Here is a 16,318-nt window from a genome sequence, read left to right on the forward strand (position 1 = left end):
TTGAAGAGGCTGTCTTTTTTCCATTGCATGTTTTTTCCTGCTTTGTCGAAGATTATTTGACCATAGAGTTGAGGGTTCATATCTGGGCTCTCTATTCTGTTCCATTGGTCTATGTGTGTGTTTTTGTGCAGTACCATGCTGTCTTGGTGATCACAGCTTTGTAATATAGCTTGAAATCAGGCAATGTGAAGCCCCCAGGTTTGTTTTTCTTTTTCAACATTTCCTTGGAGATTCAGGGTCTTTTCTGATTCCATACAAAGTCTTTTGCCCATTTTTTAAACATTCTGTTCAGTGTTTTATTGTTGAGCTGTAGGAATTCTTTTTTTTTTTATACTTTTATTTGGCAATCAGCGATTAGTTCTCATCTACATTAACTGTCTGTAGATTTTGAAAGTGGTGACAGGTACATAGGTAACCAGTGTGTAGAGCTTGTTTAGTGAATCTTCATCCTCATTACGTTTTCTGAACAACTGCAGATGGATACAATATGGAACATTCCTTATTCCTTTGGCCCAGACATCTTTGTTGAGCCTGGTGTCAATGCGCACATCTGGAGTTCCCATCTCCTTTATGGCAAATTTCTGGATCTCTTTGAGTGCCCGAGGGGCACGCTTCTTGAAACCCACTCCATGGATGTGCTTGTGAATGTTGATGGTGTATTATCTGGTCACTACCTCGTTGATGGTAGAACTACCCTTCTTCTTCTTGCCACCCTTCTTCTTGGGAGCCATTCTGCCCAGCCCTGGTTGGAAAGGGTCTGTAGGAATTCTTTATATAATCTAGACATTAACCTCTTGTCAGGTACACAATTTGCAAATATTTTCTCCCATTGCCTTTCTTTCTGTCGATTGTGTCTTTTGATATATAGAAGTTCTCAATTTTGATATAGTCCTGCTTATCTATTTTTTCTTTTGTTTCCTGTGCTTTTGATGACATATCCAAGAAGTCATTGCTAAATCCAATGTCATAGAGCTTTTCCCCTATATTTTTGTATACAAGTTTAATTTATAGTTTTAGCTCTTACATTTAGGTCTTTGATACATTTTGAGTTAATTTTTGTTTATTGTGTAACAGAATCCAACTTCATTCTTTTGCACATTGATATCTAGCTTTCCTAATATAATTATTGAAAAGACTATCCTATCCCCATTGAATGGTCTTGGCACCCTTGTTGAAAATCATTTGACCATCTCTGTGAGGATTTATTTCTGGGCTATGTTATTCTGTTGATGTGTATGTCTGTCTTTATGCCAGTACCTTGCTGTTTTGGTTATTGTAACTTTGTAGTAAGTTTTGAAATCAGGAAGTATGAGTCCTCTAAATTTTTCTTCTTTTTCAATATTGTTTTGGCTATTTGGGGATCCTTGAGATTCCATAAGAACTGCAGGATGAATTTTTCTATTTCTGCAAAAAGTGCTGTTGGGATTTTGGTAGAGATTGCATTGAATCTGTAGGTCACTTTAGTTAGTGTTGGCATCTTAATAGTTTTAGTCTTGCAATCAGTGAACATGAGTGTCTTTCCATTTATTAATATCTTCTTTAATTTCTCTCAGCAACATTTTATAGTTTTCAAAGTATGAGTCTACAAGTCTTTCACCTCTTTGGTTAAGTTAGTCCTAAGTATTTTATTCTTTTTTGATGCTACTATAAATGGATTTTTTTCCCTTCATTTCCTTCTTGAAGTACTCACTATAAGTGTATAGAAATGCAAATAATTTTTATATTAATTTTATATCCTGCAATTTTGCTGAATTCATTTATTAATTCTAAAAGTTTTTTGTGGAATCTTCAGTTTTTTTCTACATATAAGACCATATCATCTGCAAACAAAGATAATTTTGTTTCTTCCTTTCCAGTTTGGATGCCTTTTACTACTTTTTCTTGCCTAACTGTTCTTCCAGTACTATGTTGAATAGAAGTGGCAAGAACAGGCATCCTTGCCTTATTTCTAATCTTAGAGGAACAACTTTCTTTCACTATTGATTAGGATATTAGCTGTGGTCTTTGAGCTGACATTTTTTTTTCAATTTCCTCATTTTTTATTATTAACATATAATGTATTATTTGTTCCAGGGGTACAGGTCTGTGATTCATCAGTCTTACACAATTCACAGCACTCACCATAGCACATACCCTCCCCAGGGTCCATCATCCAGCCACCCCATCCCTCCCACCCCCCTCCACTCCAGCAACCCTCAGTTTATTTCCTGAGATTAAGAGTGAGCTGACATTTTAAACCATAGTTTACTACACAGTTGTCATACTTTTCCTTCTAATAAATGGTGGCAAAGCTAATAAAAGTTAATCTTGCTTTTTCCGTGAGAAACATGTGAATAAGTAAATATAGCACCCACAAATAAATGTCAAAGAAATAAAAAGTTGATAAAAGATATAAATAGTTAACATGGGAAACAAAGGCTGTCTAAAACCATTAAAGCAAAAAAAATTAAAATGAAAAAATAAAACCATTAAATAAAAATGTCACCACTTTCTTCTGTAGAATTAGCACAATTTTTTAAAATATAAGTAAAACCCAAGGGTGACGAGGCTGTGGAGTCACTGGAACTCCGGTGCTTTGATGTCACTCTGTAGAGCAGGCACCATGCTGTGCTTTAAGCGTGTCATCATCTCATTAGTATTCACAATAACTTCAAAATGTACTATTGTTTTCTCTATATTTTAAATGAAGAAAATGGCACAGAAGGATCAGATAACTTGCCCAAGGATACATAGCTAGAAATTGATAGGCCCCAGATGTGAACTCTGCTGTCTGACCAAGGCCTGTACTTGACTTCTGTGCCCTGTTGCCACGTAAGGAACAGGCCTTCTGATCCTGTCATCTCCCTTCACTCAGGTTACTTGGTCCTAAGGAAATAAAATATATGAGATAAAGGGGGAGCAAGGCGGGGCACACGGGACTGGATACCTTTATCTGTGTCTACTATTTACTAGTCATTGTTGTATGTTCTGGAGACACAGCAGGTTTCGACAAAACAAAAATACATGCAAAATCCAGGACTTTGGGGAAACTTTCTTATAATCAAAGAAGAAATATGTCAGGGAGAGTGAGAAAGAATGATTATAATTGCTAATTAAAATGTAGCAACTCTATGGATGAGGTATGTTGTCTGAATGAGGTATGTTGTCTGGTCTAAAATGATCTGGAGATTCCACAACTGTAACGGATCCATCACTCCATTCTGGCTCATCAACAGCATATTATTCCTGTGCAGCTAATTCTGGGCTGCAAAAATTTCAAGCTGCATTGCTTCTGAATTAAAGTGGGGTTTCTGGAACTGTTCTCTTTCCCAGGGAGCTCATCCGCTGTTTGAAGTGGTACATGGACTGCTCAGCAGAACTGATTCGACAGGACCACATTCAGGAAGCCATGCGGGTAATGTACTGAGCTCACTATACATAAAGGGCCCACCCTGCAGTTGTTTGTCAGTAATGTCAGTGGTTTATAGTGTGCAGGACAAGTGTAGATATCCTAGTACACTGGCCTGCTTTCAGGAACGCCTTGGACCACATAATTCCCCTTTCTTCACCTTGATTTTGCCCCAGAAGATCTTGTTTGTCTTAAGGTGGGAAGGATGGATGATGTGCATTTAGCTCCTGGCCATCCTTCCTGCCTGGTTTTTGCCAACAGCATCCAAATCTGCTTCCACTGGCTAAAGTATCGTATCTCCTTCTAAACCAGTGTTGGTGGCAACATTGATTAGAATTAAGATCTTTCAGCACTTTTCCCTTGTTCAGTGGTTACTAAACATTGGTTTTAAAACTGTTTTAAGTGAAAAGAGCTGAGTGTGAATGCACTATATATGGATATGTTGAGAAGAAGATAATCTTAAAACCTTGACCTTTGGAGGAATCCAGGGTCCCCCATGACAGCACCCTTGTGTGGACAGGTCCCACAATAAGGCAGCCTTTTGCATTTCTGGGCAGCTCCAGTTTTCAGGGGATCATCCTCATTGTGAGTTAACTTCACTTTCTGGTAACTTCTTTTCATGGTACTGCTTCTACCATAGAGAATCATCTATGAGAATATTGATCCCTCTTTTGCTCGACAGTTCTCCAGATAGCTATTTAAAGAAAGCTGCCATATCCTCTGAGAACTCACAGCAAGTCTATGCTTTCTCCCTTTCTACCCCTACATTTTCTTGTTCTTGAGTTACTTTTTTTTTTAGTTGCTTTTTAAGCATGTCTTTCCCGCCCTTTCCAGTTAGCAATAAAAGAAGAATGGTAACAAAGCTGTTCTGCTTTTTCTCTGTTCCCTTTTAATTTCACATCATGGGCTATAAGTACTACCGGGCCTGTGATTTTGCTGTTCTTGCCACATGGTAACAAGTGAGATGGGGGTTTCCCCAAGCATCGTCAGATTGAAGAGGCAAAATCAAATCATAGGTCCATGTTCCCCTACCTCTTCTGTGTACATCCTGTAAAAATATAAGGCCACAAGTGTTATTTCTGTGCTCCTTCATATAATACATATCTACAAAGCAGTTAGCATCTGCTGTGGGCGTTAGGATGCAGAGATGAGTAAGACAGGCCTCTACCCTTGAAGAAAACGTCCCCAGTGAAGCGTGAGCTCAGGTATAGAGCATGGTTCTGAGTGTGACGTGGAGGCAGGGCCCAGGGTCTGTTCTTCTCTCAACCCAGTACCTGTCAGGTGCCTCATACAGTATTTGAGGGGATAGAAATTGAGTTAAATGTGAAAGATGCTATGTGAGTCCCAAAATTAATTGCTCAGGATACTGGAGAAAGCATCACAGATGAAGTTGTTTTCTCCTAAGAATCATTCAGTCACTTGATGTTGCTTGGTACCTGCCATGTGTCAAACACTGTAGTAGCCCCTGGGGATTCAGCAGGGGCCCAAGCAGAAAAGGCTAGGCCTTCATAGTACTTCCATCCAAGTGGAGGAAAGACAGACAAACATGTAACACTGATAAATACACAAAGTCAGTGAAAAAAGAAAAAACTTGAGGGAGTAAACAGGATCATAGGATAGACTGGCTGGAAGGGAAGGTTTACTTGAGATCAAGGTTTTAAGGAAAGCCCCTCTGAGGAAGTGACCTCTGGGCTGAAATCAGCATGCAGGCCTGGGGGATGAGCATTCCAGACAGAGGAAACAACATGTTTAAAAGCCTCGTTGAGGGGTGCCAGGGTGGCTTAATTGGTTAAGCATCTGACTCTTGATTTCAGCTCAGGTCATGATCTCAGGGTTGTGAGATCAAACCCCACATTAGGCTCTGCACTGGGCGTGGAACCTGCTTAAGATTCTCTCTCTCCCTCTGCCTCTCCCCTCCCTCTCTAAAAAAAAAAAAAGGGCCTAGGAAGCTTGATTTTTTCAAGCAACCAAAAAGTGGCTGTTGTGACCAAAGCAGAAGATTTCAAATGTTAAATTGGATGGGAGGTGACAGAAAGGAAGAACTGAGGCTGGTTCCGAGGAGTCTGGCCAAATCTTGATGTCAGGGTTACTTTGGGAGATGTTTTTCAGGAGAAGATCAGGTTTGGGTGGAGAGAAGCAAGATTTCCCTTTGAGGGAGCACTTCTCTGAGGTACTTTCATACTTATTCTCATTTCAAGCTTGTTTGAATGGCATCTCATACTAATGCATCCAGTACTAAGATTTTATCAGGTCATTTCCCCTTCTTCATCCAATTTTAGTTGATAAGTCCTCTTGACTAAACCAGTAAGTCTCTGTCCAATCCTCTTTCCATCCTTCATGGGATACACAAGGTCCTGGCCTGGCAACTCTCATTGTGGTGTGGACCAGGAAACCTCTTCTTTATTACTCTTGATTCAATACATCTTGCCCCCCACACCCCATCTCTTCCTTTCACTTTCAAAGTCTTGGCTTTCTAAGAAAGTTTGACCACTAAGGAAGATGAAAATAAAGAGTCCTTTGTTTTCTTACTTGGTTCTTTTGTTTGTTCCCTTGTGAATGACCTGTAGGAGGTATCTTTGGTGGGTTCGAAGATGGTATTTGGCAAGGTGTTCTAAAAAGATAGCACATTTTCACTACATCAGGTCCCCCAGGGAACCATGAGGAGGAAAAGCAGGCACAGTGGATCTTCTTTGTGATGGAAAGGTTGTAATAACTCTTAGGATCTCTTTTCCTTTCGAGTTTATTAACTTAAGTAGAACTGGATAGCGCAGATGCTTCACCCACAGTTATGTGTTCCATTGTCTCCACACAGGGTGGGAAGCACCGTTGAATTTTGAATAAATTTCATAGGCTCTACCACTCATGACCAGGAACTGCAAGCAGTTTTGCTCTCTGGTTCTGCCCTTCGCTATGAAATGAGTAGATGTTTCAAGCCATTCAATATATCTCTGTGTTAGCCGTTTCAAACTGGAAAAAAAAAAAAGCTGGTCATGAGGAAAACATTTTCCTTTTTAAAATTAGAGTATGTAGCACAGATTTTCCTGGTTCTTTTCAGACCAGGCATTAACAAGCTACCGGAATGGAGGCTGTAGCATTCATGCTGATGAGGCCACACACCATAATTTTTTCTACTGGTACAAGCCTTGGAAGTTGCATTTTTCTGACCTAGCCATTCTACAATGCCAACTGAATTCTATATGGGCCACAAAACCAAACCAAACCTTGTTTTGTTTTGCCAAACCTTCTGATACATGCATAGGTCATAAAAGGTAGCTTGAGAATTATTTCCTATTATATATTTCAAGTAGCTGAACTCCATTTCTTTCATCCTTGGATAAGTTTCTCCCCAGTGTCTCTGCCTTTCCAGCGTCTGGGGAATCTGTGGCATTTCTTTGATTGGAAAGCATAGTCTTGGATTTTCATTCTGTTCTTTTAAAAGATAATTACTCTGCTCATAAGCATGAGCCAAGCTGCAGGGACTCCCCAGAATTAGATTCTGCTCCTACAACATGTTATGGGAGCTTCATCTTCTGCACTGGTCAAAAATTATGTATGCAAGGTGCTCTGGTTTGGAAGGGGCAAAGGACGTGTCAGGTCCACCTGGGGCTGTGCAACCTGGGACAAGTTTTCTCCAGACTTGATCCTCAGTGAGAAGGCTGGCACCATGTCAGGCCCCAGCTGTATCTCAAAGGTGCAGAAGATTCCTTAAGGACTTTTCCTTCATGGAACAAATTCAACAGAAGTTGCATCATTGCTTTTAAAGCCTCTCATTTCCAGATCTGAAAAAAAAAATGCAAAGAAACTTAATTTTCTTTTGATCCTGTATGTTCTTGAATTCAACTGCTCCCATAACAGTCTGTGGTTCCTAATTTCCAGAACCACAAAAACAGTTGTGAAATAATTTGGTGATTCTCTCAGGAAGAAGACAGCTGTGGCTCAGTGACCATTTGGACTTTTGAGAAAAAAAAAAATGCTTGTCTCCACAGTGGAAATTGTCCATTGCCCAATTTTGGTGTAGAATTTACGGTTTCTTTGCCCTTTATTCCCTGCTGTTACCTGTTGGCCATCTTTAACACTTCTCTATCCCTTTTGCTCCCACACTTCCAGGCCTTGGAGTACCTTTTCAAGTTTATTGTGCAGTCGAGGATCCTGTATTCCCGAGCCACCTGCGGGATGGAAGAGGAAGAGTTCCGGTCCAGCATCCAAGAACTATTCCAGTCCATCCGGTTTGTGCTCAGTCTGGACAGCAGAAACTCAGAAACACTCCTTTTCACTCAGGTCTGTGAGCTACAGGGAAGTTTTGCTGCTGGATTCTTGTCTGCCTTAGCAGGTGGTTTCTTTCTTTGTCCTCTGGCTTCTAGAGTTGAAGTAGCCCTGCCAGACTCCTGTGTGTTGGGTGAGGGTTGATTTGCAAGGAAATACCTAATAGAACAAAATGCTGCTTTTACTTCAAAGCCAGCTATGACCCAGCTTCCAAATATAAAACAGCCCAGTGGCTTTATGGTGGAGAAGAAGCACAACTTTATTCTCAGAAGCCCTCTTTAGGCCAAGTTTATTTAGTTACCACACTATTTGTCATTTATGAACATCTTATTTAAAGGGGATATTCAGAATGTATAGAGAATTTTGTTTCCTAGTCACTGTTTTAATTTTTTTTAAAACTTAATAAACTTTAGATTAGTACTTATCTAGTCCAGAATTAAGAATAAAATAGGCAGAAATAATTAGAAAACTTTGGTTAAAAATTAAGATTAGATTCTATTAGAAATACAGTGTGGGAAGAAAATTTGTTGCCTTATATTAAAAATTCCAGTCAGCAAATCTGTTACCTTTTCCAGGGAACCTCACCCTAGAAAGGATCAAGGATATTGTTTGTTAACCATAATCACAAGGGGGTTATTTTCTCTTATACATAAATGTCAGAATTTTATCCAATAGATGCATTTCTTTGATTTTTTTTTAAACTAATTATTACTCAAAACCTCAAAACCTATCAGCAAAGATCACTTTCCCATCCATTCATTCAGTTGCTGCCAGGACTGTCATGAGTGCATATGTATGTTTAAATATCTCCTTTAAGATTAGAATAGTCTGCTCTTTTGTTTTCCATGTGACCCTATGCTGCCCCTGATGCCAATTGCCTTTAAGCCCCTTGGACCAGAGAACAGGTGAACAACTGCGAGCTAGACTCTATAAAAGAGTGGGACTTCCTCAAGGTTTTTAGGTGTCTCTGTAAGAAAGGGTCATTCCATGGTCTCCCTTCCAAAGTATCCCACGCAACTCATCTTCTTCTCACATCTCTCCTCCTGCCCCTCTGTTCCTGCCAAGAAGGGCCCAGGATACCTACTCTTGCCCTCAGCATACAGAGATATGGGGGTGCTCAGAGGTAGCTAGCAGAGCAAGGCAGATATGCTTTCCAAGAACTTAGCAATGGCTTGTACTCCATGGCATATTCCTAGCACATCAGGAGAGTTCAAATCTAGTCTCAGCTTAGACTCAAGTCAGATCTGCTTCTTAGGTGCCAGGCTCATGTTTGATGAATTTCAGAACTCTCAGCAAGTCTGTGGTTCAGTCAGATTTTATGTCTTTGCTTTTGACCACTAAGAGATATTCAGATGCAAGTGTCCTTCTGTCCTGGTGCATAAGTATAGGAAATTTCACCATTTAAGAGAATATTTACTATTTGTTGTGGATTATGAAAGGCCTGATTTTCCCCCTTGTCTTTTATATCTAACTGCTTTTGATAATATGTTTTTGTGCTGTTCTAATTTCTGCAAAAAAAAACCCAAACAAACAAAAAAAACTCTTTGATATCCCGGGAAGTTAAAAATCTGTAGATAGAATTCATTTAAGTTCTGTCCTTGGGCCTAGCCTGAACACAGACTGCAGTATGATAACAGACCTGTTTCCCCATGGCATAAATTTTCACTCACTCTAGGCCAGTGTATACTGCCTGCCTGATGAAGCAGTCACAGAAAACAGCCCCCTGCCTTCATTACGTGCTATGTGGGAGGAGCGCACTCTCACCTTCTTGTCTCACAGTGACACTCCATTCCCCTGTGGGAATTCTGGGCTAATTGTGTATGAGGGCTGAGAAGTGGGAAAGCCTCTTTCATGTTGCTACCATGTAGACAAGAGAGAAGGAGGACCAGTATTTCTGGAAGGTTAATGATGTGCTGGCCACCGTGTTGGAAACTAACTTCATGCACCTAATATTTTTCATGCCAATACCAGGAGACAAGTGATAACATCATCCTCATTTTATAGATGAGAAAACGGAGGATTAGGCAGTAATTCACCAAAGGTTATGTGACAGACAAGTAGTAAAGCTGAGATTTGAACTCCTATTTGTCTAATTCCAAAACCCGTTCTGTTTCTCCTATACTACTTTGCCTCTGAAAAGCTCTGGAACTATTATCAGATTGTCCTGAAGAGGCCACTTCATGGGTCTACCAGAGCCGAGATCCATGAAGAAAAGTCTCCAAACACACGCACTCCCACCCGTGCCCAGGCTGTCTTAAGTTGCTGAACTCTATGCCAACATAATCACCAGTCCTCGAGAGTTCCTAACTGACTGAATCCACACATTCTCCATCCTTATGGATTTATACTTGGCACTGCCAAGTATCACAGATGAAGGACACGATTTACAAAGTCTTCAGATTTCATCTTTCAAATAAATGTCTCTATCCTGGGAAAATGGTCCCGTTCTCAGAGCCGGATTGCTGGCTACAGGCTGTGAGTGAAGTTCAGCTCATGCTGCTCGGTGGTGCTCAGCTCTCTCTGCTGCACTTTCTTTGAGCAGTTCCTGGCTCGAATTTGAGACCAAAATTAGAAAGCCGAGGGTTTGATCATAGAGACCGACAAAAAATTTAAATCCATTTTGTGAGCAAAACAGCTATGGCTATTAAGCCATATTGAGCAGATTTCTTTTTACATTCCTTTCTCTTGCCAGCAAATGTATTGGCAAGGTATGAAAGCTTCAAGTGGCCTGGGCCCCGGCAAATTTTCTTGTTTTAGTTTCCTTTTTGCTCCTCTGTTCCATGCCCTAAAAGTGCAGCTGGGATGTGTGGAGTCAAAGGCCCGGGAGGAGCCCCCGTGAGGCAGGGATGCTGCTGTGACTTTTCAGCCTCTCACCTCCTCGAATGATTATCTGAGCATGTGAGATAGACACCTAACTCTGTGCTAACCACAGCCTCACTTGCTTCTACAGGCTGCACTCCTTAACTCCTTCCCAACCATCTTTGACGAGCTGCTGCAAATGTTCACCGTGCAGGAGGTGGCAGAGTTTGTAAGAGGGACTCTGGGGAGCATGCCCAGCACTGTGCACATTGGGCAGTCAATGGATGTGGTGAAGCTACAGTCCATCGCCAGGACTGTGGATAGCCGTCTGTTTTCTTTCTCAGGTAAATCAAGTTGGAATGAGAGTCAGACTCACCTTTCCTCCTTTCCAGGGTGTTACCAAGTGGTAATCAAAGGATCCGTTTTATCAGCCATCCTGCAAGCACCCTGTGGCCCTAAAAATGCAGACTGATTGGGAAACTATGTTAGATAATGCAGCCAAGATGGAGGCCTACTGCCTCACTCATGATTTATCCCTAGGGACCTAGTCTGGGCCATGCCCATGGGGTGGCCTGAAGAGCAACTTCCAGGCCCAAAAGTCTAACCAGCTGCCAAGCATAGGGCCTGCTATACTACCTGCAGGAGGAGAAAACAGAGGGAAGGGGGGGTGGGGGACAAGAGAGAAAGGTGTAGCTCAAGGGGATGAAGGTAAGTCAAGGAAATAAGAGAGACCCTGAAGGGGGCCCTGAGGACCCACTGTGTTTACTTTGTTCCTTGTCTCACCAGTCAGATAGATTCCTTGCTTGTCTTTGAAAGAGCCTCTAAGGATCAGATAAAGACATAGACAGTGAGCCCTCCGCTCCCCAAGAGGTCAAGACAGCCTAACAAATAATAAATAGCCCAGACTACTTTCTGAAAGAACCTCTGTATTCATACCTGAAATCACATTCAGCATGATCAGCCTGGCAGTGAGTGGTACCAAATACTCAATGTCCAAATGTTAAGATCAATATGAGCCTTAGCCCTTTAAATGCAATATCATGATCATAGAATAAACTTCTAGGTCACAGAAATGAATCTGAAATGCTAACAAAACAATTATTATTAGAATTTTTATAATTAGAATTTTTGGTAATAAAAATTTTTGTTTGACTTTTAAAGTGTAAGAACAATAATTTCTCAACCAAGTGCTACACATAGCAGTTGCAATACTAAATAAATGTTCCCTTTGACTTAACTCTGCCAGTGTAGGTTATTATTCATGGCAAAGCTGCCACCAAGAAAGTCAGCTTTTCTGTACCAGTAACTCTTCATAGTAAACACTTCTCCCTTCACCAGTTCCTGGGCTGGAGATTTTTATCACTGGTTTGGACGCATTGACCCTGAGGCCACAGCATACGTTCAGGCTTTGTGCACTACTTTAAGAAGATGCTTTCGAATATATGGGAAGGGGGACAGCAGACTGCCCTCACTGAGCTCCTTTATTTCTGATATATATGTATGTACTTGTGCTTCCCATAAACACTTAAGAAAAACTGTTCTTAAACTTTATGTGGCAGTGGAACTATGTAGTTGGATATTGAGATGACAAGCCCCCACCAGATTTTCATGTGCATCTCCGTTTCATTGAATGCTTGAGTTGCAGCAGCTCCCTTGAAGCGAGATTTTTACCACTGGTGTCTTTTAAGCAACACTTACATTCTCAGAGCACATCAGTCTCATCTCTTCTTCAGTAGGTTCGAGTAACAAACTACTTTTTTCTCTGCGGGTAGTTATTGGTTGTTATAAATCCTGCTCTATTGGCATTTTGGTCTGCAGAATGTATTATGAACTTCTCTTTTGTCCGAGCATCCTTTTAAATATAGAACAGCGGTCATTCCATTTTATTTGAATATGTTCTAAGTATTTGACAAGACAGCCCCCAAATCTCTTGTAAGTCATGTAATTTGTCTTTGGCTGAGAAAAAAAAAAAAAAAGAAAGATTTTCTTTCTGAATTTCATCTGAAATACTTAATTATGGTCAAATAAATTCAAAACGCTCTGGCTTGTTTGTTTTACTGGCATTCTGACTACATCATGCTGGCCAGGTTAGAGGGTACCTACAGAGTCACACAGTCACTGACCACACAGGACACAGAACACCAGAAACATGTTCACACTTGTTTTTCACTTTGTCTTCTCATCACACCTGTGAAGGAAATGCAGAAAAGGCCATTAGCACCTCATTGTACAGATGGGAAAAAGCAAGCCCATAAGTGGAACCAACCTGCCTAAGGTCCCTTAGGGTGAGTTAATAAAGGAATTTGAACTAGGATTCAGCCTTCCTGACAAGAGTTCTAAATATAGTCATCTCCTGATGAAAATGTTGTTCAGGTAACATTGGCAATAAGGATTCGCTAATTATCAAAGGCTTGTGACAAGACAAAGTCCTGCTACTGTTCCCTTCATTGCTGTGGACATGCCAAGCCTGTCCCTAAGCCTGAGGGGAAAAGGAGGTAGACCTAATGGCTGCCATCAAATAAATGCTCATGCCAGGCCACCTAGCCAGAGCATCATAAAGAGTGACCACTTATAATCCATATTAAGTCTACGGGTTCAATCAGTATAGTTCATAGACCTAGGTGTGTTGTTTAAATGGAATTTTCACTGTAAGCTATGCTTTTAATTTGGAATCTAGTCATTAAAGAGATTTCGTTTGGAAGTAATCCCCTAATGTTCATCCTGCACAAAATGCCATAGATACCAGGCTTAAAAGGAGAAAGAAGGAGAGAGAGATGGAAGGATAATGCTGTGGGATATCTTAAAATGTCGAGGAAGTGGGCTTTTAGGCCTTCATAAGGGAAGGAGTGACCTCCAGCTTGGCACCAGTTTCAACCCCACTTGCTTTGAGACCAGTTAAGTCCCACAGTGCAGCTGGCTTCCAGAGGTAGCTAGTTCTCCTCTGAAGGGCTTCTTCACCTTTGTGTTTTCTCTCTCAGAATCCCGCCGCATCCTGCTTCCCGTGGTTCTCCATCACATTCACCTTCACCTGAGGCAGCAGAAAGAGCTGCTAATCTGCTCAGGGATTCTTGGCAGCATCTTCTCCATCGTCAAGACCAGCTCTCTGGTAGTGGCCCCACGTCCACTTCTTCCCGCCTCAGCTCTGCCCATCTTGTGTTACTTTAGCCAGAGGCAGACCAACAGAGATCACTTTGTACATTTCCCAGTCAGAGAAGCTTTCGTCAGTGACAGAGAAAGTAAATGGAGGCCTGTGTATGCCCAGCAGGCTTCTCTACACAACACAGTTTTCTATTTGAAAAAGTTGTGCTCCCATAAATCCATCCAGAAATGTAGTTATCTTTAACACCAGAAAGCCCAATGCTGTGCCATGTTCTATTTCTATCAAAAGGTATTAAGCCTGTGTTCCTGGGAGTGTTCTGAGGATACTCGGGCATAAGCACAGGGAGGCAGGCCCAGGCTGAGAGGCAGCTTGCTCATTCAGACTTTTCTGTCAGCTTCCTGGTGGCTTGATTCCACCCATATGGCATTCCTATACCATGCCAGATGAGGTCAGGATGTACGAGAGATCATTGTTGCCCACAAGAGCTCTGAGCCTCATGGGATGGGAGAATTGTACTTTAAAGATGAGGTTTTAACTAATAATGCTTTTGCCTATTTTCTTTCCTCTTTACTTTTTCTTCTAAAAAGAGATCTGTCAGGGGTCGGCGGGGGTGGGGGGGAGGAAAGACATGTAACCGGCATGAATAAGGGTAGGAATTTATTTTGATGATATTTATTTGATATATTTATTATAATAGAAGAAATGCACATTAGAGAAAATGTGTAAACTATAGGAAAGTATAAAGAAAAATTAAGAACAAGAATGAGTTTTTTAATCCAACATCTTACTAAATTGAGATCAAGTTTCTGGAGAATAAAATTTCAACCACATTTAAAATGAAGGCCAGTAGCCAGGTGATAAGAATGTACAAGGTTAGGCTATCCATGTAGAGCAGGAGAGGTCCTGAGAAAAAAGAGTGTGGTTGCTTTGAGCAGGATGTAGGGACCCAATAGGGTGCTCTGGTGTCCAGACGTAAAGTGCCATCTGGTGACAGGGGCCTCAGTTGGCAGAGTGCCTATAGTGGTTGTAGTGGCCCTATTGTTTGCTCTTGGCTCCAGGCAAAGCTTGGCAGCTCTGCTTCCCACCAGGCCTCAGAGAGGTCTATCAGCAATCCAAGTCAGACTTGAGGAGGTGAGAGGCTTATTGCTAAAGGAAGGAGAGAAATTGAAGGGGAAATAGAGGGAAGGAGAGGAATGGAAGAGAAATGGAAACAGGTAAAAACCTGAAGGTCTGGTTGTTTTTGTGGAGCTAGAGTTGGGTGCAATTAGTTGCTTACAACTAGTCAGAGAGACGTCATAGGTTAGAGTGTTACAATCATTTCAGCAGATGAGAAAGAGGACTTTGGCCCCAGGAGCTGCTCAAATTTTTCATGTGGAATGGGGCACATTATAATTACATTGAACGGATGGGTTGGGGATGGAATTAAAGCTCCATGAGAGGAGAAATACTATCTTTCTTGTTCACCTCTGTATACTCAGGTTCACAAACAGTGACTGGCACATGGTAAATGCTTAATGAATAATGGATTGATGGATGGATGGACAGATGGACATTTATACCAGTAATAATATAAAGAGACTAGAGAAGGGGGCAATGGGAATCTCTGTAAGATAAATAAAATCAGGCTACAAGATTTGAGATTCACTGTGAGAGGTCTGTAAAAGGATAGCACAGACTCTTCCTAGATTCAGAGTGTGGTGGCCGAGAAGCAGAGCTTAGTGGGGAGGTGGGCTTTGTTGTTTCTGTGAGGCTGCCCAAGAAAAACACACTGAGACCAGAGTCCTTCAGGTGGACCAGGGAACACGAGCAAGAATGCTGAGGCGCTAGAAGTGAGATGCAGCCATACTGAGCAGCAGTTGGGGCCAGCAAAGCTTGGCCTCATCTAAGGAGAAAGCCCTGAGAAGAAACAGTCCTCTTAGAGACTGAGATACTTCTTTGTGCGTTAGCAGTTGCATTATAGCAGTAGGGAAGGTGCTACCACCACACCCTGTGGCGTGAATACTTTACCATTTTTTCAAAGGGTTAGTCAGCAGTATTGTGCTTTCTCCTGACTTTTCTAGGGAAATCAAAGGAAACATGTAACTCAGGACCCTCGCTTCTGCCCTGTATATTGTAATGAACATATCTACCTGAGGTTCAGAACCGTGGGCGTCAGGTGGTGCTGGGTTAGGCGAAGGCCCCGGCCACCATCCCAGGGCAACAGAGGCGGGTTTACCTCACCTTCTCTCAGAGCCATTGTCTCAGGTGCCCTGGCACGGCGTGCTAGTGAGGCCGGGGCTCAGTGTTAAGAATCCAGGCAGAAGACCACTCCTGACGTCGCTGACTTATAGTGCTGCCAGCCGCATGACAGCCCGGCCTGCTGCTAACGGTGTGCTCTCTCGCTGCTCGCTCCAGGAGGCAGATGTCATGGAGGAGGTAGAAATGATGGTGGAGAGCCTCCTGGACGTGCTCTTGCAGACTCTGCTCACCATCATGAGCAAATCGCACGCTCAGGAGGCGGTAAGAGGGCAGCGGTGCCCGCAGTGCACAGCCGAGATCACTGTTAGTAACTAACAGCAGGTTTTCTTGCTTTCTCTTCTAACCTGGGGCTCCTCCACACCGACCCCCACCTCCTCATCGCACCACCTCCATCACCCCCCTTCCTGCATGGTTGTCAGCATGTTGCCCTCTTCCCCTCTCACACCTGGTTCCCATCTCCACTCTCAAAGCTCGAGGTTCATAGTCCCAGCAGTCTCACTAGAGGGCAGACGCAAGGAGTGCTCCTGTTC

General features: G+C 42.1%; 1 protein-coding gene across 7 annotated transcripts in view; it reads left to right on the forward strand.

Annotated features, from left to right (window-relative positions):
* The window catches only part of DOCK3 (dedicator of cytokinesis 3), a 509,358-nt gene that overhangs the window by 427,786 nt on the left and 65,254 nt on the right, over nucleotides 1-16,318 (forward strand). For 6 of the 7 annotated variants that reach the window (XM_027585590.2, XM_027585588.2, XM_027585589.2 and 3 more), the window contains 5 exons: nucleotides 3,313-3,394; nucleotides 7,496-7,666; nucleotides 10,602-10,794; nucleotides 13,429-13,556; nucleotides 15,945-16,091. In XM_027585590.2, coding sequence (XP_027441391.1) covers nucleotides 3,313-3,394; nucleotides 7,496-7,666; nucleotides 10,602-10,794; nucleotides 13,429-13,556; nucleotides 15,945-16,091 — 721 coding nt within the window. The remainder of the gene's footprint in view (nucleotides 1-3,312; nucleotides 3,395-7,495; nucleotides 7,667-10,601; nucleotides 10,795-13,428; nucleotides 13,557-15,944; nucleotides 16,092-16,318) is intronic. The other variant, XM_027585591.2, reaches the window with a different exon arrangement.

This window comes from Zalophus californianus, chromosome 1, assembly GCF_009762305.2.
Source record: "Zalophus californianus isolate mZalCal1 chromosome 1, mZalCal1.pri.v2, whole genome shotgun sequence".
Lineage (NCBI taxonomy): Eukaryota > Metazoa > Chordata > Mammalia > Carnivora > Otariidae > Zalophus > Zalophus californianus.